The sequence below is a fragment of the Oryctolagus cuniculus genome, chromosome 15, assembly GCF_964237555.1.
Source record: "Oryctolagus cuniculus chromosome 15, mOryCun1.1, whole genome shotgun sequence".
In the NCBI taxonomy this organism is placed as follows: domain Eukaryota; kingdom Metazoa; phylum Chordata; class Mammalia; order Lagomorpha; family Leporidae; genus Oryctolagus; species Oryctolagus cuniculus.
This window is the reverse complement of record NC_091446.1, coordinates 58214007-58239103: the sequence shown is the minus strand read 5'-3', so window position 1 is coordinate 58239103 and position 25097 is coordinate 58214007. Positions and strand designations below refer to the sequence as shown.

Sequence of the window (25097 nt, the reverse complement as noted above, 5' to 3'; positions counted from 1 at the left end):
AGAGCCAGAGAGAGAGAGGTCTTCCATCCGCTGGTTCACTCCCCAAATGACCTTAATGGCCAGAGCTAAGCTGATCCAAAGCCAGGAGCCAGGAGCTTCTTCCGGGTCTCCCATATGGGTGCAGGGGCCCAGGGACATGGGCCATTTTCCACAGCTTTCTCAGGCCATAGCAGAGAGCTGGATTGGAAGTGGAGCAGCCAGGACTCGAACCAGAGCCCACATGGGATGCCATCGCTGCAGCCTGGGGCTTTAACCTGGCATGCCACAGTGCTGACCCCATCATTTAATTATTTTAATATGCATGGAGTTGAATTTTAATTTTATTACATTTCATTTTATTATATCTGCATTTCATATCATATCTAAGTTTACCCATAACCAGGATATCAATAATGATCTAGGTATCCTTTTACTTTTTATGTCCTATTAAAATTTTTTATATTTATTTCATTTGAAGTTTATCCTGTACATATTGTTTACAGTCTTTTATTTCTATTCTAATGAAATATAGTCATTCATTGTAATCTCAATCATTTTAAAGTTCACCTTTTGGGGTAGGCATTGTGACACAATGGCTAAGATGCCACTTGACAAGATAGCCCATATCAGAGTGCTTGGGTTCAAGTCCTGTCTTCACTTCTGATCCTGCTCCTGCTGCTTTTTTCTGTTGTTAAGGTTTATTGATTTATTTAAAAGTCAGAGTTACACAGCTGATTCTGCTCATCTACGCATGCTCTGAGAGGCAGCAGGTACCAAGGTCCCTACCACCCTTGCAGAAAATCCATATTGAATTCTATGCTTCTGGCTTTGACTTCACCCAGCCTAGGCTGTTGGGAACATAGGAAGTAAAACAGCAAATGGAACATTTCTCTTTTCCCTCTCATTCTCCCTTTCAAATAAAAAAATTTTGTCTTTTCTAAATCTACTAGAGATTTAACTTTTATCATATGCCAAGCTTCCATATTACATAGATTTACTTCTATAATTTCTAGTCTGTTAAATTGAGAACCAATACACATTGATTTTAGAGTATCTAGAGTACATTTTAATTTCTGATAGAGCTGGTTTTACTTCATTACCTTTTTATTATTCAGGAGTTTCCTAAATATTTTCAAATATTTTCCTTTAAATTTTGTCCTAGAAAATGTCAGCACTATTTTTATTACAATAATAAGCAATATTAGCATGAGAGAATTGGCATACATGTGATGTTTGATAATTTTTATATGAAGATCATTTGTTGTGGCTTTCTATTTTTTCAAGTACATTCTGTCTCATTTTTTAAAACAGAATTTTTTAAGAGAAATTTAAGGTTCGTAGCAAAATTGAGTAGAAAATACACATATTTCCATATTCTCCCACATTCATCTATGCAAAGTCTCCCTTATAAGCAATATTTTCCAGCAGATGGGTACTTTTTTATCTTTAAAGCAATATTTTGGGGCTGGTGCTGTAGAATAGAAGGTAAAACCACCACCTGACGCACTGGCATCCCATATGGGTGCCAGGTTTGAGTCCCAGCTGCTTCACTTCCAATCTACCTCCCTGCTAATATGTCTGGGAAAACAGCAGTGGATGGCCCAACTACTTGAGCCCCTACAACCTTGTGGGAGGCCTGGAAGAAGCTCTTGGCTCCTGGCTTTGGATCAACCCGGCTCTGGCCATTGCAGTTATTTGAAGAGTGAATCAACAGATGGAAATGCGCTCTCTCTCTCTCTCTCTCTCTCTCTCTGTGTCTCTCTGTGTGTGTGTGTGTGTGTATGTGTGTTTCAAATAAATAGATAAATCTTTTAAAATTTTTTGAAAAAGACGATGTTTTAATTTGTTTATTTATTTGAAATACAGAAGCGGAGAAAGATTTCCACCCTCTGGTTACTTCCCTAAATGCCCACAACACCAGGGTTGAGACAGCCTGAAGCCAGGAGCTGGGTAATCAGTCTGGGTCTCTCAGTTGGGTTGCAGGGACCCAACTAGATATGTGCATTTATTTCTGGATTCTATATTTTGTTTCCTTCACCTATATGTCTGTTTCCATGTGGGCTTCTTTCATATAGTTATATGCATTTAAGATTCCTCCAGGTGGTCGCCTTGCTTGATTTTTTTCATGAGTTTTAACACTGAATAACTTTGCATTGTCTACAAGTGCCAGAGTCAACTTTTAATTTCTCTTGTTGAAGAATATGTTGATTGCCTCCAAGTTTTGTCAGTCATGAATGAAGCTACTGTAAATATCTGTGTGCAGGTTTTTGTGTGGACTTGGACTATTTTGAAGTTTTTTTCAGAAAGTTTGGTACCTTTTTTTTTTCTCAAATTAAAAAATATGTTATATTTATTGCATTTGTGAATGGATTACTTTATTTTCATTATATTCTCTAGTGATCACTATTTGTATTAATGCTATTGATTTTTATGTTTTAATTTTATCTTTTTTCTGAATTTTTAAAATTAGGCTTTAAAAAGACTATTTTAAACTTACAGGAAAATTGAGAAGATATCAATTAGCATTCCCAGTACACTGCATACCCAGTTTCCTTCCTTTTAACATCTGAATCAGTATAGTATATTTGTTAAAATTAGTGATTGAATATGTTACAAAATTATTAATTGAAGTCCACAGGTTATTCAGATTTCTTTAGGTTTTACCTTAGGTCTTTTTCCTGTTCCAGGACTCTAGTAAGGATAGCACATTGCATTAGTACTAAAGTATCTTTAGTCTTAACTTGGCTGTGACAATTTTCTGACTATTCTGTTTTTGATGACCTTAATGTTTTTCAGGATTTATTTTGTAGAATGCTCCTTTATTGGAATTTGTCCTAGTTCTTTCTCAGATTATCCTGGTGCTGTATAGTTATTTGGACGAAGTTGGCAAAGTGCCATTTTCAAGAGTCAACATTCTGTATAACCATTTTTGTTTTTTATCTATTTATTTATTTATTTATTTACTTACTTCATTGAAAAGCAGACATATAAAGAGATCTTCCATCCCCTGGTTCACTGCTCAAATGGTCTCAATAGTTGACACTGGGCCAGGCAAAAGCCAGGAGCCAGGAGCTTCCTCTGGGTCTCCCATGTGAGTGCAGGGGCCCAAGGAATTGGGCCACACTCTGCTGCCTTCCCAGGCAGATTAGGAGGGAGCTGCATTGGAAGCGGAGCAGCTGGGACTCAAACTCGTACCTATGTGAAATGCTAGCACTGTAGGCAAAAGTTTAAGCTTCTACACCACAGCACCAGCCCCCGTATCACTATTGATGGTCACCTGACTTGGGTTGTGGTTTCTTTACTATGGAGTAATTTTTTTCCTTATTTATAATGTACTTTGAAATGAAGTTACTATGTGGTACACACTTAAGGAGTAAGAGTTAAGTCCTCCTTAAAGGCAGACTATTTCAATACATTTTTGACATTTAATATTTATTTTTGAAATTTTCGTTTAATTAGAGAGAGATTGAGATTGAGCAGGCAAGCACACATACTAGAGCTTTCACGAGAACTTTCATTCTCTGGTTCACTCCCCACATGCTCCCAAAGCTGAGGCTGGGCTATGGTCAAGGCTGGAGCTGGGAAATTGGTTCTGGTCTCTTATGTGGGTGGTAGGAACCCAATTATTAGAACTTTGATTGTTGCTTTTCAGGGTTTGTATAAGCAGGAAGCTAGAGTCAGAAGTTGGAGTTGGGAATGGAACCCAGGTACTCCACTGTGGGATGCAGGTGTCTTAACTATTAGGCTAAATGCCTGCCTCTATTTAGCATTTATTTGGAAAGAATTTTCAAAGGATATCTATATATTTGCTTAAATCTATGCATGTAGTCAATCATTTGTTTCTATCATTATGGGTTCATGAAAATTTGCTTTATACTTTAGATTATAATCCAATACTACTTTATTTTGCTGTACAAATTGTTCCACTTTTAGAGATTGAGGGCTTTTTCTATTGTTTCCTGTGTCCTTTGGCATAATCTCATCAGAGTGTGGATTTTCAATTTTTTGAAAATTTTATTTTGGCAGTACTAAGATGCTTCTGGTTCTTCTCATTAATTTCTTGCTAAGCCATAACTCATAAAATCAGTCATTGCTCCAAGAGTCCAATGTATTTATTGGAGATGGTATCAGAAACCAAGATACACATGCTAGGTGTGCTTGTTGCTTTTGGGGTATAGTTTCTTTTGTACTATCTCAGATGACAGAGAATATATGTATGTATATTAATCATTGTTTATACACCTGTTTAAATATTGCTCATTATAGACATTTTATGTATATTAACTTAAATATGAACTACTATGGACAAGGCTTTTTTAATAAGAATCATATATAAATATTTTTGTAGACTTAGATTTGCGTTTACTTTGGTTAAATATCTAATGTAGAGTTGCTGGGTGATGGTGGAAAATGTTAGTTTACCTTTGTAAGAAACCAAAAATGTAATTGTTAAAAGTGACTTTACTGTGTTAAATTCCCACCAGCAATGTATGGGAGTTCCATTTCCTTACCAACACAATATTGTTAAATTGTGTATTTCTTATATTCTAATAATAGGAAATTATATAACATTCTGGTATTAATTTACATTTATATTATAGACACTGGATACTTTTTGATGTTTATGTACAGGGAACTGTTTTCATGTATTTCAAATATAGTTTTAAGAAATTAATGATAATTCCTACCCTCCTTTTTACTATTTTTCCCTCCTATCCAGCCTTCCTCATCCTTCCTTTCATATTTTTCTTTGAATTTTTGTAATGACATACTTTGTAATGACATTACTTTTTTAATGACATACTTTTTTTCTATTAAATTTTGTAATGACATTTTCCACTAAACAAAAATTCAGCGGATAGTAAGTAGAAAGCTCACTGTTCCTAATAGACATGGGCTATAAATTATAATCAAAGCTCAGGATGTTAATTTCACTAATATGCATTACATTTGCTAAGCGTTATGATCTCTGATTGCATCCATTTTTTTGTGAAAGACAAGATTTAATTCTTTTTATGGCTGAGTAATATTAATCATATATATTCACCACATTTTCTTTATCTAGTCATCAGTTGATTAACATTTGGGTTGATTCCATATCTAAGCTATTGTGAAAAGAGCTGGTATAAACATGGAGTATAGATACCTCTTTCATATGCTGATTGCATTTTCTATAGGTATATTCCAAAGGGTCAGATGGCTGAGTCATGAGATAAATTAATTTTCAGATTTCTGAGGAATCTCCATACTGTCTTCCATAATGGTTGTCCTAGTTTGTATTGCCTGCAGTAGTGTATTAGCGTACCTTTTCCCACACAATCTGACCAGGATTTGTTATTTGTTTTATTTTTGCATGACAGTTATTCTGAGATGAGGTGAAACCTCTTTGTAGGGTGTTTTGGGGAAATTTTTGTTTGTTTGCATTTCCCTGATGGCTGGTGATCCTGAGCATCTATGTTTTCATGTGTCCATTGGCTATATGTATTTCATCCTTTGAAAAATGCCTGTCCGTATCCTTAGCCCATTTCTTAACTGGATTATTTGTTTTGTTGTTGTTGAGTTTCCTGAATACTTTATTTATTATGCGTGGTAAACCTTTATCAGATGTATAATTTGCAAATATTTTCTCCCTTTCTGTCTATTGTCCTTTTGCTTTGTTGAGTGCTTTCTTTGCTGTGCAGATGCTTCTTGGGGTGATGTAATTCCATTTTTCCTATTTCGCTTTTATTATGTGTGCTTCTGGGGACTTATGCAAAAAGTCTTTGCCTGGACCAGTAACTTGCAATGTTCCTCCATGTTTCCTTCTAGTAATTTCATGGTTTCAGGTCTTAGGTTTAAATCCTTTATTTCCTGTGAGTTGATTTTTGTACACAATGTAAGGTAGAGGGTCTCATTTCATAATTCCATATGAAGACCCAATTTCCCCAACACATTTTGGTATTTATGTGGGATCCCATTGAGTCTGTAAATTGTTTTGGGTATTATACACAACTTGATATTAATTCCAACCCAGAAACATGGAAGATTTTTCTGTTTTTATGTGTCTTTTTCTTTCCTTTTTAAATTTTTGTTGTAGAGATCATCTACTTCTTTTGTTAAATTTATCTGAAGGTATATAAAATTTTGTAGCTGATGTTTTTTTTCTTAAAGATTTACTTATTTATTTGAAAGCCAGAGAGACATAGAAAGAATAAATGAATGAATGAATCTTCTATCCACTGATTCACTACCCAGGTGGCCGCAAAGGCCAAGACTGGGCCAGACCAAAGCCAGTAGCCTCATCTGTATCTTGCAAGTGAATTTCAAGGGCCCAAACACTTGGGCCATCTTTCATTGCTTTTCCCAGACCATTAGAAAGGAGCTGAATAGGAAGTGGAGCAGCAAGGACATGAATTGGTACCCATGTGGGATGCTGGTAGGAAGGTGGTAGCTTTACTCACTATGCTATAATGCCAGCCCCTTAAAATATTTTAATGAGACTGATCTTACAAACTCTTTCTAACTTATGGCATTGTTTCTATATACAAATGTTATTAATTTTTGTGTGTTGATTTTATATTCCACAACTTTACCAAATTCTCTTATGAGTTCCAGTAGTCTCTTAATGGAGTCTTTTGGTTCTCCTATGTATAGGATCTTATCATCTGCCAATAAGGATTATTTGAGTTCCTACTTTCCCACTGATATCCCTTTGTTTCTTTTTCTAGCCTACTGGCTCTGGCTAAAAAGTCCAGATCTATAATGAATAGTGATGTTAACAGTGGGCATCATCCAGCGCCGCGGCTCAATAGGCTAATCCTCCACCTAGCGGCGCCGGCACGCCGGGTTCTAGTCCCGGTTGGGGCGCCGGATTCTGTCCCGGTTGCCCCTCTTCCAGGCCAGCTCTCTGCTGTGGCCCGGGAAGGCAGTGGAAGATGGCCCAAGTGCTTGGGCCCTGCACCCCATGGGAGACCAGGAGAAGCACCTGGCTCCTGCTTTCAGATCAGCGTGGTGCGCCAGCCGCAGCACGCCAGCCGTGGCGGCCATTGGAGGGTGAACCAATGGCAAAAGGAAGACCTTTCTCTCTGTCTGGTTCTGGATCTTAGTGGAAGTGCTTCCAGCTTTTCTCCATTCAATCTGATTCTGATTGTGGGTTTGTCATATATTGCATTGACTGTGCTGAGACATGTTCCTTCTATGCCCAATTTGCTTAAGTTTATTTTTTAATCATGGAAGGCTATAATAAATTATCAAATTCTTTCTGTACATCTATTGAGGTAATTGTGGTTTTTTATTCATTAATGTGATGTGACATGTTTATTGATTTTTATATATTGAATCATTTCCGCATCTCAGGGATAAATCCTACTTGATATTTTTGAATGATCTTTTTGATGTGTTGTTGGATACAATTAGCTAGTATTTCGTTGAGTATTTTGGATCTATATTTATCAGTGATGTTGGTCTATAATCTTTCTGGTTTCGAAATTAAGATGATGCTGGCCTCATAGAAGAAATTTGGGAGGATTCCCTCCCTTTTAATTGTTTTGAATAGTTTGAAAATTGAAATTAGTTCTTCTTTAAAAGTGTGGTAGATTTCAGCAGTGAAGCCATCTGGTCCTGGACTTTTTATTGTTGTTTTTTTTTTTTGGTAAGATCTTTAATACTAACTCAGTCTCCATCTTGGTTATTGGTCTATTTAAGTGTTCTATATCTTCATGCCTCAATTTTGGTAAATTTATGTGTTCAGAAATCCATCTATTTCTTCTAGATTTTTCAATTTGTTGGAATATAGTTGTTTTTTCTAATTCCTGATGATTCTTTTTTTATTTCTGTGATATCCATTATAGCATCCTCTTTTTATATTTGATTTTATTAATTTGGGTTCTCTCTCTTTTTTGGTTAACGGTTTATGGATTTTATTTACTTTTTCAAAGAACCAACTCTTCATTTCTCTGATCTTTTGTGTGTTTCTAAATTTCAATTTTGTTCAATACTTCTCTAAGTATAATTATTTGTTTCCTTCCTTTAGGTTTGTTTTGTTCTTGTGTTTCTAGGTCCTTGAGATGCATTGTTAGATCATTTATTTGATGTTTTTCCAATTTCTTGATGTAGACACTAATTGCTATAAACTTTCCTCTTAGCATTGCTTTTGCTGTATCCCATAAGTTTTGAAATGTGTTGTCATCACTAATTTCTAGGAGTTTTTTAATTTCCCTTTTTGATTTCTTTTAGCAATTGAACATTTTTTGAGATGCAGTAATCATAAATTTGACTTGGATAATTTATATATTATTTTTAAAAGATTATGTTTTTGAAAGGCAGAGTTACAGAGAGCAGAGGGAGGGAGAGACAGAGAGATCCTCCATCCAATGGTTCACTCCCCAGATGTCCACAATGTCCAGAGCTGCACCAATTGGAAGCCAAGAGCCAGGAGCCTCTTCTGGGTCTCCCATATGGGTGCAGGGGATCAAGGACTTGAGCCATTTTCCACCACTTTCCCAGGCCATAGCAGAGAGCTGGATCAGAAGTGGAGCAGCTGGGACTTGAACTGGTGCCCATATAGGATGCTGGCACTGTAGGCAGTGGCCTCACCCACTATGCCACAGTGCTGTTCTGATTTGTATTTTTATTACTGATTTATAGTACTTTTTTACATATTCAATACATAGAAATATGGGAGAACTTTAGATAGTATAACATTTTTGTAAGTAAAAAGGAAATAATATTTTTATTTTGCAAAAGAGAAAAGGGTAATGACTACAATAAATTACTTCATATAAAATTTAACATTAAGAACATAGTTACCTAGGGGTGGCTAAAATGGCCTGAATTTAAAAAAAAAGATGAAAATAAATATCATCTTCCAAGAATACTTTTTCTGAAATTGTTATATTTGAATCATGACAATATTTTGCAGTTAAAATTTAAAATTATATAAAGTTTAAAATAGCTACATACAAATACAACCACACTTAACTGTATATCAAATTGATGTCTTTCTTAAATGTACTGATTCTTTGAGTAGGATATATTGTAAAGTTTAAAAGAACTGCAAACAAATTTTAAATGTTATTTGATAATTTGTTGTTGTTAGTAACATAGAAGTTGTAATACTGTAACTGTTTTAGGTTTATTGTAAGAGAGAGCAATGACTATACATTCATTGATTTTTCCTTACTGTCAGAATACTCATCTAGAAGAGTTATTCATGGGTGGCAAGAATCTAATCACTTGAGACATCATTATTAATTGATAGGGACTGTTCCATCAGTAAGCTGAACTCAGGAACCAGAGCTGGGAATTGAACTCAGCTATTCTGATATTGGATAATACTTTAACCACTAGGCTAAATGCCTGCCCTAAAGTAAATGTAATTTTGAGTGTATGATGTAAGGAAGAAGTCTGTGAGGTTGACACCTCAGAGACAACAAGCAAACCAAGTTCCGTGTCATGGTTTTTAAATATTACACCCCACTAAGAAGTAAAAGATATCTTTGGAAAGATGTCATAAGAAGAAGATGCTTTGACTAGAAAAATTGAATTTAGGTTATTGGCACAGAAAGATAATTCGATAGGTAAATGAATTTCAGTGTATCATTTATGAGCAGTTGTTGCAATCAAAATAGTATCTTCATTTACATAATTAATTTTATAAAAACAAACTGTAACATTTAGTAGATTCTGATTTGTATTGATTGTCTTAGAACAAATATTTCAATGAGATGGCAAACCTCAATGACTTCCTCCCACCCCCAACATATTTATTCCAAGGGTTTATCCACTCTGAAATACCAAGTGATGGTCATTTTAAGCCAGTGTATAAACAGAAGGAGTGGAGGGGTCATAAAAACAAAACTGAGGCCATCCTGGTTATGTACAATCAGAAAATCTTGGACATTATGCTTAAAAGCACAGAAAAAAGTAAGGAAAATCCATTTCTAGTAGTAATCAGCAATACTTTAAATTAGATATGATATAGAGATTTATAAGCAATAAACTTTAGTGATTTTTTATAATTTCCACTGTATAACTATGAATTACCAATATTCGGTCAAGGATAATGATCTTTTTAAATTAAGGAACCTGAGATTGTTTTAACTGTTAACCTCTGCTTAGTAAATCTTCCAAAGAAATAACTTGGGTGCTTCCATGATAGTCCAAGAGAGGCTATAAAAGGTCAAATTTCTGGTTTCTTGGTTTCAGCTGCGTAAGACTTTGCATCTAGGACATCTGAGGTAGACTTTACATGAAAAATTTACTCCATGGACAGAAGCACAAAATATATGGAAAATTCTGGCTGTTCTCACAGCTTCTGTTACATAATCAACAGAAGTATTTTCATGGCTCCTATGATATACTTTCATTGCTTTACGTGACAACAGGAAGATTGCGATTCCTCCCATTCTGAAGTATTTCTCCTATCTTTTCAGATCTCTGGTGCTATGAGCTTTTTTTTTAAGACTGATTGACTTGAAACACAGAGTCAGAGATGGAGCGTGCGTGTGCACGGAATATGAGAGGGAGAGAGAGAGAGAGAAAGAGAGAGAATCTTCCATCCAATAGTCCACTCTTTAAATGCCATAACAGTCAAGGCTAGTCCAGGCTGAAGCAAGAAGCTTCATCCAGGTCTCCCTCATTGGTGGCAGGGGCTTTCAGGTGCAAAGCAAGCAGCTGGATCACAAAAAAAAAAAAAAATTCTGGGACTTGAACCTGCAGTCCAATATGGGATGCTGGCATTGCAAGTGGCAGCTTAACCCTCTGTATCACAACGCCTTCCTCAACTGCGCATATTTAAGGCACATAACTTGATGTGTTTTATAGGCCTACACTTACAAACCTGAGACATTACCATAATTAAGATGAGAAACATACACATCGAAACCAAAAGCTTACATCCCTTCATAACCTAATCATTCCTGTCCCCTAACTCCCAAAGAACCACCAATCTGACTTTTGTCTGTATAGATTGATGTGTGATTTCTAGAATGTTAGACATTGAATAATATAGTATATCATTTTACTTGAAATTTTTTTAAAGATTTTATGTATTTGTTTGAGAGGTAGAGTTACAGACAATGAGAAGGAGAGACAGAGAGCAAGGTCTTCCATCTGCTGGTTCACTCCCCAAACGGCCGCAACAACCAGAGCTGAGCCCATTGGGAGCCTGGAGCTTGAAGATTTTCCTGGGTCTCATGTTGGGCACAGGGGCTCAAGCGCTTGGACCATCTTCTAATGCTTTCCCTGGCCATAGCAGAGAGCTGGATCGGAAGAGAAGTAGCTGAGACTCGAACTGGCACCCATATAGGATGCAGTTGCTGCAGGTGGAGGATTAACCTACTGCGCCACAGTGCCATCCCCTGAATTATTTTTTAATTTGACTTTTTACTCAGCATAGTTATTTTTAGATCCACACATGTTGTTATATCAATAGAATCACATTATTTTTATAACTGAATAAACATATAATTTGTTAAATAATTTCCCTGTTGGACATTTGAATCATTCACACTACTTGGATATTACCAGTTTACCTGCCGTGAATATTTATATTCAAGTCCTTATGTGATATGTGTTTCTACTTTTATTGACTAAATACAGCTTAGTAGAATGACTGGATTCTGTAGTATGCAAATAGTTAAAGTATCAAGACATACATGCACATTTTTTGAATCCAAATTTCCCCATTTGCTGTCTTCCTTCACTTATCCTAACGCCTTTAAGACACGTCCCTGTAGAAACAGCACAATTCAAATTCCATGAGAAAGCTTTACAGTCACATCTGACTACATTTTGTACAATGATATATTCACTTTATTCCACAAATAGGGCTTTTAGTTTTCAGAGTTAAAAATTCCTTTATATGTACAGCACAATTCTTCCTTAGGGGTTGTCCGAATACTTGTTTTGTTGCATTCTAGTCTTCTATTTTATATATAAGCTGCCTACTTAGGCTATTTTATTCTACTAGTGTGGGGAATTCTTATGTCCCATAGAGCAAACTTCAATCCAGTAAGCCTGAATAATGTGTCCAAAAGTCTAACATAGATCTGAATTACTGTCTTTTCAAGCAACATCTTCCCTATAATATGTAGCTTCTTTCATATTTTTTTCCATTTTTTTTTATTTCATTGAAATAGTGGTGTCAGGTTTGGAAATCCTGCTTACTCTTACATAGCATCCATGGCTGAAAGAGAAAAGGCGAGATTTTTCTTTTTTGTCATTGTTGCTTTGTTTTTGCTTTATTGCTATGCCTGGGGTTTCTTTGGAACTCTTGATGGATGAATTTGACTAGGATTGTTGATATTAAACATAGCAGCCTAATGATTTCTTAAAGTAAAAAATTTCCTGTAGGTTAAAAATATACTATCCCCACTGAGAAGTCAAATCACAAACTTCCTCTTTTCAAAATTTTTGTTACAGAATAATTTTGTAAAACTAGTTTCCAGGAAGCTAAAAATGTGATATATGAAATAATGAAGCAACTGCTTTTTTCCACAGGACTAAAAAGAGGAATGCAATATGGGAAAATATCACTGGAGTCAGTTAGGGGATACTTCTTGGTATCTGCTATCGCAGTTCCCTTTAATATTTGTTCTAATAATGAAGACATACAGTACAATTTTATTCTTACCTATTGAAAGCTTTTGGCTGTAACAGATCTATTGTGAGTTTTACAATCTTACCCATTTTTTAATTGTTGATAGATAATTGAAATGGAACATTCAACCCCAAGCAGATTTTCACGTAGTTACTACTCCTTATTTTTACATTTACTCCTTTACTACTTTTTTTTACTCTGATGATAAAAGTAATAAATATTATTGTATTATATAATTTTAAAATATTGCATAATTATGGAAGCAAGAAGAAAAATCCTATATAATATTCTATAACCTATAGATGATATCTTATTATAAAAACATTGGCAAGCCATTTACCTTAAATTTTGTATTCATACTTTGGAAATTTGTTTTCTTTCATTCTCTCTCTTGCTCTCTTCTCACAGATACAATATGTACAATCTAAGTTTTATATAATTAGAATATATACATATATTTACACATTCAATTAAAAGTGAGGTACATTTTCTCAATGGATAATCTCAAATTATTCTTGTTAGTTATTTTAAATTATTTGGTGAACACAATTATTACACATTTTTATGGCATACAGTGTAATATTTCAGCACCTTTGGTGACATATTAATATTTGTAGGATAGTTTTTCTGCAAAAGAAAGATGAATGAGTTTTAATTAAGCAGACTCTTCATCTGTCTATACTAAGAATAAAATTAAAAATTCAGTTATATAATTTTCTTTTCACTATAGTTTGATGCAGATGATGGATTTTTCCTTATTCAAATAGATTAAAGTGGTCTGTTACAGATGATAACCATGATCTGATGTTCATACCTACAAGTTGAAGGTCAGAGAGTGTGATGCTGCTGCTGCTCCAACTGGTAGTGCTGCTAACGCATCTCTACCACCACTATTATTACATTGTTTCCAACAACATCATCCCCTTCCCCACCTGTAGAGCAGTGAGAGTAATGACATAGCTGAAATTGTCAATGATATCATCAAATAATGTGTATGAAGAAACTTCTTATCATCCTGTGTAGTCCTGCCGTCCTCCCCCTTCCCAAAATTGAAAGCTATTTCTAATTTCATGAGAGAGTAACAATTCAAAAGAGATATATGATATAAAATTCTATCTTGCATTTAAAAAAATGTTCTGATTTTGGCATTGTTAAGCCATTGCCTGCCAGCATCCCTAATGGGTGCCGGTTCAATCTCCGGATGCTTCACCTCCAATCTCCCTGCAGTTGGGGCTGGGAAAGCTGCAGAAGGTGGCTTGAGGACTTGGGCCCCTGCGCCCATGTGTAAGACACAGATGAAGCATACCTGTCTTCTGGCTTTGGCCCTGGCCAGTCTGGGACATTGGGATCATTTGGGAAGTGAACCAGAATCTCTGTCTCTCCATTTCTCTCTGTAACTCTGCCTTTCAAATAAACTAATTAATCTTTGAAAAAAAAATTTTCTTGAGAAAATATTCATCATCATTGTTAATACATTGTAACTAAACCTACAATACAATTGTTGAGTTAGTATAATTGAAAGAGGTTTTATAAATTATTCTAATCCTTTCATTTACTTCTGAGAAAGCTGCTTTTTCAACAAGGGAAGTTCTTGGTTTTTTTTTTAATCATTTAGTTATTTATTTGAATGGCAGAGTTACAGAAACAGAGAGACAGAGAGACAGAGAGATCTTCTTTCTACTGGTTCACTCTCCAAATGGCTGCAATGACCAAGCCTGGGCCAGGCTAAAACCAGGAGCTTTGTCCAGGTGTCTCATGTCAGTGGCAGGGGCCCAAATACTTGGGCCATCCTCCACCACTTTTCCCTTGTCTTTAGAATGGAGATGGATAGGAAGTGGAGCACCTAGGACATGAACTGGTGCCACTATGGGATACTGGTGTCACAAGCATCAGCTTTACCCACTGCACTACAATGCTGGCTCTGAAGTATATTCGTGCTATCAGAAGCTCATCTTCTGCACTTTGCTTTGTAGCTAACTTGCTACATGGCTAATAAAACATGTACTGTACCCCATTTTGGAGTAGCTCTTTATTAACTGTGTTGTATTGAATAGATTTTGTTCACTGTAAGGCTTAGTTTCCTTAGCTTTGGTACTAAATTGATAACATTTTACTCTCAGGCTTATTGTTGAGATTAAATGAGAAAAGGAATATGGAATAACTGGGCACAGTTTTGTTAATGAATTATATTAAGACCTCCATTTAAAATGGTTATTTCACTTTTCACAAAGGGAAGAGGGTCAAAGATCCTGAGTTGACTCTCGGTATTCCTAATCTTTGAACTTTCTAAAAATAGGCTTTCACCCAATCCTTATTTTTCTTGGCTTCCATTTGTCTTTGATATCTTTAAACTTTTAGCTGGGCTACTTCTTATGACACTTTTCATGAATTAGACATGCAGCTCTAGGAATCACAGCTATATAATCAAGTTATCTATGGCTGAATAAGTACAATGATATTGATATCACTTCCCCTTATGACCATCTTGCTGATGTGCTCTATGTTTTTCTAGTGCTGTTAGCTTCATTGATGTCTTAGTAGCAGTGGCATGACTGCCCACACACTTTCTAGTACAAAGACAAATTGAGGCTAAACTATGATTTACCCTATTTGATTTAATCTTTGCTTGAATCCTTGGAAATGCTTTATATACACTTCAGTGATTCTGATTATCACCTACGATAATCATCATAATCTGAACTCAACCACATGCCAAATGTTTGGATATTTGATGACTGTTTTAGTAAATTTCTAACTAGTGACTTAGAAGAGACTTATTTCTTAGAAAATCCTCCTTGTCAATATTTCTCTTTCCAAGTTGTCCTATTTGACTAAATGCTTAATCATCATCTTTTGTTCTTACAGATATATATTATTCTCTTACTTTAGGATAGAGTTTTATATTATGTGAATTAGCTTTTATCAGACTGTGTTCCATTATTACAGTATTGAGATCAAAATCAACTCAGTTTTAACTTTGCTCCTGATAAATTTATTTATAGTAATCAGTTGGCTTTCTCTTTAACATCCATGTTGGGCCAGGTGAACCAGAGTTCTAAAACAGTGGTTATTAAACAGCGGTTAATTCAGCCCAATCACCACCCTGCCAGGGGGTATTTGGAAACATCTGGAGTTGTTTTTGACAGTCACAACTGAAGAGGGGCCTGTTATATGTGGTCTGTACACTCTTACAACCAGAAATATTCAGAGCAAGATTTCAATAGTACCAAAGATTGAGAAATTGTTTTGTAGAGGGTTAGGTTACATCACAACATCAAGGAGTCCCATCTGTCATTGTCACTTGCTCAGGCTGGTTACCAATGAGATGCCCATTGTCTTAGCCCATGCAGCTCCTCAGGTCTCCCAACTTGCTGTTTTCATAACAAGGACCCTGGCAAGACTTGAAACACTGGTATGGGTTTACTAGATGGCATCTTCTCGAAAGTCTTTTTATATCTCATTGTGTTGCCGGGGAGTAGGGCAGAGCTACTACTGACTGTGGGATCATAGAGTTCTTTTGGTCTTTACAGGCTGAGAATCTCTTTTGATCTTGTGGAAAATCTTTATCAACACAAAATCTCATCTCATTTCCATGAAGTTCTTTAGAAACAAAGTCAAAGAATCCACCACAAATTTTCCTTTAGGCAATGTTTTGGCATCTGTTGAAAGCAGAAGGAAAAACATTTTTCACAGTCCAAAAATGTTCCCATGACTTTCTGATAACATTGATAAATAATCTTACTGGTTATTTAATTATTTGTTACTTTATTTAGTTAGAAAACATAAATTGAACACAAACTATGTTTCATTTCAAGGATTCAGATAGAATGGTTAATAATACATCATCCCTGTTTGCCTATAAGTTGTGCTCTAGTGGGACCCAAAAAAGAGTAAAAAGAAAACTTTAATTTTAAGTTATTATGGTTGAAAGAAGCCCAAATAAAATATACAGGGTAATGTAGCAAATGAATTAAGCTGCAAAAAGGGTTAACGTTAGGCATACTGACCAGAGAAAGCTTTTTTGAGGATAGAGCATCTGAACTCCAAATATTGGGCCTGCAAGGGAGAAATATATAGAGACAAACAACTTGCAGTATACAGAGCAAGAAATGTGACAAAAGGGTTAAAAGGAGCATGACAGGAATGTCTCTCATTTCTTCAACATAAAGGATGATAGAGTGCTATTTTCTTGTGTTGTGTGTGTGAATGTGTGTATGTGTGTTCAACGAGGGACATTTCTTTTAGATTGCTATAATTTCCTATCTATATGTTCATGTTAACACTTAATATAATCACTTTAACAATTAAGATGGCACTTTTTTTTAAATTTTTTTTTTTTGACAGGCAGAGTGGACAGTGAGGGAGAGAGACAGAGAGAAAGGTCTTCCTTTGCCGTTGGTTCACCCTCCAGTGGCTGCCACAGCTGGCACACTATGGCCGGCGCACCGCGCTGATCTGATGGCAGGAGCCAGGTACTTATCCTGGTCTCCCACGGGGTGCAGGGCCCAAGTACTTGGGTCATAAGATGGCACTTTTACTACCAAGTTTAATGAGATTTGGAGGCCCAAGACACGTTTTTGAACTTTATCCTTAGAAGTAAGTTCGTAGGCATATATACAAAACTATACAGCTTTACAAACTTCCTCCTCCCCCTCTTATTCCCACTCTTTTTTACTGAGATGTATTTTCAATTGACTTTATACACATATGATTAACTCTATGTTAAGCAGTAACTATTTGTGTTTCTAAAATACATTTTAATTCTGGCTGCTGCATTTTGAAATTCTGTCAACAGCTTAAATAGGACAAAATATCTGAGCCTGTGACATCCGCTTCTGCTTAGGATGGACATTGTAGCCTATTTTCCAAGTGCCTCTGGTGTCATACCACTGTTGAAATTACTTTGGCATGAAGAGTAGCAACAAAATAAGATATGTGATTAAATCATTGTAGCATTTAGAATTTAAGCTTAATTCTAAGAGGGAGCCAAGGACAACTCCTATTTAACAAGATAAATCATTTTTCTTTCCTTTTTTTTTTTTTGTTTCTCTTCCCTCCCCCCTCTTTCTCTCCATTTCCTCCATCCTTTCCTTCCTCCCTCCCTCCCTTCCTCCCTTCCTTCTTTCCTTTCTTGCTTCACGCTATTTGGTGACCTTACATTTCCCTTTTTTATGTTGTAGTACTAAACATTTTTAACATCTGTGCAAAGTGAATTTTATAATGAATCCCTAAATCTGTCTTCATAGGAATGCTGAATTAATGACATAATGTCTATAGAAAGTATTAAACTCCTTAAGGGAAACAGGAGCTGCATATGCAAAATTTGTTATTACCTTGAAGTTTATAGGATTACTACTATTTTTTAATTTTTTATTTAGTAAATATAAATTTTCAAAGTACAGTTAATGGATTACAATGGCTTCCCCCCCCACAATTTCCCTCCCACTCACATCCCTCCCATCTCCCGCTACCTATCCCATTCCATTCACATCAAGATTCATTTTCAATTATCTTTATATACAGAAGATCAATTCAGTATATATTAAGTAAAGATTTCATCAGTTTGCATCCACACAGAAACACAAAGTGTAAAATACTGTTTCAGTACTAGTTATAGCATTACTTCACATTGGACAGCACATTAAGGACAGATCCCACATGAGAAATAAGTACACAGTGACTCCTGTTGTTGACTTAACAATTTGACACTCTTGTTTATGGTGTCAGTAATCTCCCTAGGCTCTAGTCATGAGTTGCCAAGGCTACAAAACTACTATTTTATTTTTGCCCCAGCTCTTATATGAAAATCCCATTCTAGGTGAGAAATTGTGATACAGCAGGTTAAGCCACCATTTAGGACATCCTCATCCAATATTGGAGTGCCAGTTCAAATCTCAGCACCTCTGCTTCAGATTGGATTTCTTGCTTAAGCATATGGGAGGCAGTAAGTATTGGTTCAATTTTTGGGGACCCTGCTAACCACATGGGAAACCCAGATGGAGTTCCAGGTTCCTGACTTCAGCCTAGCCCAGCCTTGGCTGTTGGGGCACTTACAGATTTGAACTAGCAGTTGAATCTATCTGTGTCAGTCTTTCTTTCTTTCTTTCCTTTCTCCTTCCTCCCTCCCTTCCTCCCTCCCTCCCTCTTCCTTTCAAGTAGTTGAAAATAAATAAATGTTTTAAAAGCCTCAGACTAAATGTTCAGATTCTGAACTTGTTTTCCAGCTCTTCATCATAAGTAAGTGAGATAACAACTATGATAATAATTTATAATGATCACAAATAATAGTGAATAGTTTTCTAGTTTTTTTTCTAGCCTGAATAATATTCCATTCATCATATTTTAATATTCACAATAACACTAAGAATTTGGTTGTATTGTTGACATTTTACAGATGAGAAAACTAAACCTATTTCAAATCATTTTTGGGCTGCCTAAAGAAGACTTTAAATAATCCGTGACAGTTAAAATGGGAAAATATGAAATGAGAAATAACTAATTTCCAGTCTTTCTGGAAAATGGGTCCTCTTCATCAGGGCCTCAGCTTACAGAAGGCAAATTATTTCCATCCCTGAGAGTTTGTGCTAGAGTAGATTTTCACTGGGGTCTGTTAAAGAAATAATGTTATTTTTACATATCATTAAAATCCAATCAAAAGAAATTTCTCATTTAAAGAATGCTGTGAGTGTGGAGTTATATTAAACCCCATTTAGTATGATCACATTATATAGTCAAAATCAGGTGAATGTAACTACAGACAGCTAGTAAATATCATGTCAATCCAGAATAAATTTTGGAGAATCTGAAATACAGAAATACTTGTTGACTTCTCCAATGTCCCAATAACAAAACAAATTATTATTACAATAAATCAAAGTAGAAATATAACATGTTTAGGAAAATAAGGCGATTTAGAGAGGTGAGGTTAAGATGGTAAAGACAGGAGATAAAAGCAACAGACAGAAAGCAACACACAACTTTCTGGACTTCAGCTATGTTTGTGGCTGCTAAGCTCTTAAAGCATCTTAGTATAATTGAGCACCACAGTGACATTTAGGACTATGTTTTGTAGTTCAGACTTTTCCCCTGGGGAAATCAAGGTTAAATAGGGTATAAAACTTGCCTGATGTCTTAGAATCACTTATTAAATGGTTAGAATTCAGATTTAGGCTTGCATCACACATACACACACACACACAGCCCTACATTCATTCATGCATGCTTTATTTTATTTTATTTTATTTTATTTTATTTATTTTTTTGACAGGCAAAATTAGAGAGAGAGACAGACAGAGAGAAAGGTCTTCCTTTTTCCATTGGTTCACCCCCCCCCCCCCCCATGGCTGCAATGGCTGGCGCACTATGGCCGGCGCACTGCGCTGATCCGAAGCCAGGGGCCAGGTGCTTCTTCCTGGTTTCCCATGGGGGTGCAGGAGCCCAAGGACCTGGGCCATCCTCCACTGCCTTCCCAGGCCACAGCAGAGAGCTGGACTGGAAGAGGAGCAACCGGGACAGAATCTGATGCCCCAACCAGGACTAGAACCCACTGTGCCGGCTCCACAGGTGGAGGATTAGCATAGTGAGCCGCGGCACTGGCCTCATGCGTGTTTTAATATATACCTTCCTAAATTTACCAGAAGAATAAATGTATACTGTCTTTAAATGCACTAATGCAGGACAATCCATCATCCCTCATCACTTTTATTAAATATTTTCTCTTTCTACATATTTTTCATCACTGCTGAAAGAGGTAATGCATCACCCCAAAACAACTGAGTACTTCTCTCTTAGCTTCCACTTATTAATTTTTTTTATTTTTACCTTTTCTAATTTTATTTTAAAATATTTCAAATAGATCAGAGAAGTATAAAGAGGAGTTCAACCAACATGCATAGAATTAACAATTTTGATCACTGTTTATATTTACTTCATATGTAAATTATGTTTATATATAGATATTTACATATACATACTATTTTTCTTGATAGCAGAGATGATTATATTAATTCCAGCTTCTTCTAATGTGCATCCTAGGAGAAAACAAATAATAGCTTAAATACTTGGGTCTCTGACACCCACAGGAAAGACGTAGATGAAGTTCCTGGACATTTGAGGAGTGGACCAGCAGTTTGAAGGAAGAAAGATTTCTGTGTGTGTGTGTGTGTGTGTGTGTGTGTCTGTGTCTCCTCCCCCACTTCCATCCCTTTGAAATAAAATGAATATAAATTGATAAAATATTTTAAAAGTTTCAATTCAATTTAAACTATAACACCATATACTTTTTATTTTCATAATACCAGGCACCTTCTTGCCTTACAGAATGTGATGTTCTGCCAGCAAGTGTGTTAACACTGTCCTACTGATTCTGTTCATGAAAATAAGTACATTTTGGTACTTTTGCAAGAAAACTACTAGTCCTATGTTAAAGACAAAAGCACAGGAGTATGTGGGAGTATATGGTGGGCTTAGCTCTTCCTGCAACAACCGCAACAAAATTGGGACATTTAACTTTTGACAGCAGAAATTGTTCTAAGTTTCCATTCTGTCGTTATTTGGGGATTGAATAAAATACTGGAATGAATGTTGAAGATAAACATCACTACGTGATAAGGTGAACCCAAGTAATCAACAGCAGACATTTACAAAAAAGCAATCGAAGTAGGAGTCCTGATAGTCTTCAATTGCTAACCAACAGGAAGCAAGAAAAGAGAATTGTTTTCTGAATTCAGATGTTATAAAGGGCCTGGTAATATATTAAGAAGGGAAATTTTAAAAGATGATTTCTTAATACTGTGAGAAGTGGGCACAGACTGGCTGATAATGGAATGTGTGATTGTATAGAAGTTTCATAGCAGTGAACTGCTATTAATACCTGACAGAATAACTGGCTGTGTGCTTATAATTGCACATAGTTGCAGCAAAGGATGGCTGCAAAATATCAACAGACAACAAATACTCAGCATGTCAGAGGCCATAGTGTGGTGGGAATATTAATGTCTGAGATAAGTGCAAAAGACTTTGTGTAAGTAGGTAGATGATGTTAGTTTGAGCCCAAAGAAAATGCTAGTTAAAGACCCATGAGACGAAAAAGACCTGAAGCCATTAGTGAATGGGAAAGTGGTAGCTTTGTTCCACAATGCGAGCTAATCACACATCCTCATAGCTGGAGTGGTCCCAAGGGAAATAAAGGCTTTGACAACCCGAAAATAAGCAAAGTGCCTGTGCACAAAGCAAGGTTTAAGGGAATCCAGAGCTGCTTTAAGAAAGCAAACTTTGCCCCTTTTCATTCTTTAACAGCAATGTGTGCATAAGAGTTGCAGACCCAAGGATGTCTTCTTCCAATCTTGATTTTTTTTTCTTATGAAGGCTAATGTTTATTTTTTTGTGTCTGTTACTGTGATTGAAGCAAAAATCATCACAGTATAAGCTTGAGCCTGTGTGAAGTAAAACAAATGCAGATTAATTCTTTTTAAGAAGTTTTACCTGTGTTTTCAAAATGAGAGGCATTTTTATTCCTGAAGTCAGACTATGGATATGAAAATATGAATTAGGAAAAACAGGTTTTTGTTGCTACTGCAGATCTATTTTGTTTGGCTCATCTCCATTTATATGTTTTGATGTTTTGCTATCATCGTGCATAGTAGTGGTGCTGAGAGTAAGCAAAGAAGAGTAAATGTTAAATGATTGGTGCCTAATTCAAAATGCAATGATATAATAAATTGTGATGAGCATTAAGACAGTGCAAATAGAGGAACCCAGCCCATCTGGGAGGATTCCTTAGCAAGACATCACCTGAATCAGATGTATTTAAGGGGACATTGAAAACAAACACATATAATAAGTTAATGAACTGTTTATATTATAGACACTGAAATTCCATTTAATTTATCATTTAAGCCCCTTAAAATACTAATTGATAATATTGTATGCACACATATATACCATACTGTGTTTGCCCATTCATCAAAAGATGTTCATTTGAGTTGTTTCTACTTTCTATTATGAAAGCCATTGTTATGAATGTTTGTGTACAAGATTTGCGAAGATATATGTCTTCATTTCTCTTGGATATATAAGAATGGAATTGCTGGGTTTTGTGTAACTCTATGATTACCTTTGGGAGGTATTGCCAGACTGCTTTCCAAAGCGAGTTCAGCATTTTCCGTGACCACCAGCGAGTTCTGCTTTCTTTTTCAGACCCCAGAGGAGCTGGAGGATGTTTCTGACCTTGAAGAGGATCATGAGGTCCGCAGTCACACCAGCATTCAGACCGAAGGGAAAACTGACCGGGTAAGTCACCTCCCTCGAGGGCCGGCTGTGTGCCCTACCCCAGGAGTGTGCCCTCTCCTTGGCCATCTAGGCAGCCTCCTACAGGTGGGACTCCTAGGTCTGTGAGGTACAGTGGGAACAGCCATGGAAGGTAGGGACAATGGCTTATGACGAATTATTTCTTCTATTTTAATAATTCACAATGTAGCCATTTCAGTAGTGAATTACTGCGTCCAGCTTTGGATCTTTACAGGAATCATGGGAATATAAAAATGAAATATTTATATTTCTATTTATTTAAAATAGAAAAAAAGCAAGAGGATGTAAATATACTCTGAAATTCTTAAGAAAAAACCTTTCTGATTCATTACTCTTCTTTCTATATACAATGCCCTCCTCTGCACCCACCCCTCACACACACACATACACATGCACACACACAACTTACACGATTCTAAAGGTTTAATCCATTTCTAAATTACTGTGAAGTTCTTACTTCACTTTGCTCACATGGGATGCATGGGGATGTGTCAAAGTGTGGCAATCTAACCACTGATGGCTTGCAACTATAGACCAGACTGCAGAATCTGGATCTGAATTCATGTGGTATAGTACAGTGGCTCAGACATCCTGGAATGCAGTTACCTCCTTTAATGCTCGGGAAAGTCATTTGGCCTCTCTATAAGCTTTCTCATTTGTTAAATGAGGATATTAGTAATACCCTTGGTGTGAGGATTAACTGAGTTAACAGAGCACTTACATATGCTTTCTCAGTTGTTATAAAATACAGAAAATATGGTGAGACATGTTAAAACAGATAAATGTAGGGAAATTCTGTTTCTGGATATTAAAATGGCTTACAATTAGTATTTATCAGCCAAAAAATCCCCATGTTTTGTTAGAATGTTGTGTGTTTTTGGCAATTATAATACTCTATGTTTACCTTTCATGGATATTTTTATTTTGAAGAACAAATGTTCTCCAGTTAATCACCACTGTTACATAGCCTATCAGTATTTGGTGATGTATCAGGCAGTGTCACTTTGTTGAGTTTCCATTTCCTGCTGATTATCTGGGCTATTTGTCAATCCTTTAGAAGCCAGTTCATGTTGAAAACTGTCTGAGATCACACAACATCTGAATTTGATTTCTTTCAAATGTATTTAGAATCATTGGTAAGAGACCAAATCTTGCAAATGACCATGGCATTGAAATACATGTTGCTGTGGGAAACATGCTCATATTTTCAGTGAAGTGAATGGTTCACTTAATCTGATGCTGGGTAATGCTGGCAAAGGTGGGTATCAGGGCTTACCAAAAAAACTGAGAGGAGAAAATTTTAATTAAAGCACAAGTTTCAGAATTCTGGAATTAAGATAAGCATGGATTTCTTTTTTTTTGGGGGGGGTGTAACATCTTTATTGAGATTTGGTACTAAACATAGTAGGATACTATATTTTTATTTGATTTATGACATGGTTTGCCCATGATATTTTTTATTCTTTTTTTTTTATTTAGTAAATATAAATTTCCAAAATACAGTTTATGGATTACATTGGCTCCCCCCCACCCCCATAATTTCCCTCCCACTCGCACCCCTCCCTCTCCCGCTACCTATCCCATTCCATTCACATCAAGATTCATTTTCAATTATCTTTATATACAGAAGATCAATTCAGTATATATTAAGTAAAGATTTCATCAGTTTGCACCTACACAGAAACACAGAGTGTAAAATACTGTTTGAGTACTAGTTATAGCATTACTTCACATTGGACAACACATTAAGGACAGGTCCCACATGAGAAGTAAGTACACAGTGACTCCTGTTGTTGACTTAACAATTTGGCACTCTTGTTTATGGCGTCAGTAATCTCCCTAGGCTCTAGTCATGAGTTGCTAAGGCTATGGAAGCCTTTTGGGTTCACCGACTTCGATCTTATTCAGACAGGGTCATAGTCAAAGTGGAAGTTCTCTCCTCCCTTCAGAGAAAGGTACCTCCTTCTTTGATGGCCACGTTCTTTCCACTGGGATCTCACTCGCAAAGATCTTTCATTTAGGTTTTCTTTTTTAATTTTTTTTCCCAGAGTGTCTTGGCTTTCCATGCATAAAATACTCTCATGGGCTCTTCAGCCAGATCTGAATGCATTAAGGGATAATTCTGAGGCCAGAGTGCTATTTAGTACATCTGCCATTCTATGAGTCTGCTGTGTATCCCGCTTCCCATGTTGGATCATTCTCTCCCTTTTTTATTCTATCAGTTAGCATT

The 25097-nt window shown here is 36.1% G+C and overlaps 1 protein-coding gene across 5 annotated transcripts in view; it reads left to right on the top strand.

Annotated features, from left to right (window-relative positions):
* Positions 1 to 25097, top strand: part of CTNNA3 (catenin alpha 3) — a 1675875-nt gene that overhangs the window by 1468584 nt on the left and 182194 nt on the right. For all 5 annotated transcript variants that reach the window (XM_070057731.1, XM_070057732.1, XM_017348752.3 and 2 more), the window contains one exon: positions 22757 to 22849. In XM_070057731.1, the coding sequence (XP_069913832.1) occupies positions 22757 to 22849 (93 nt within the window). The remainder of the gene's footprint in view (positions 1 to 22756; positions 22850 to 25097) is intronic.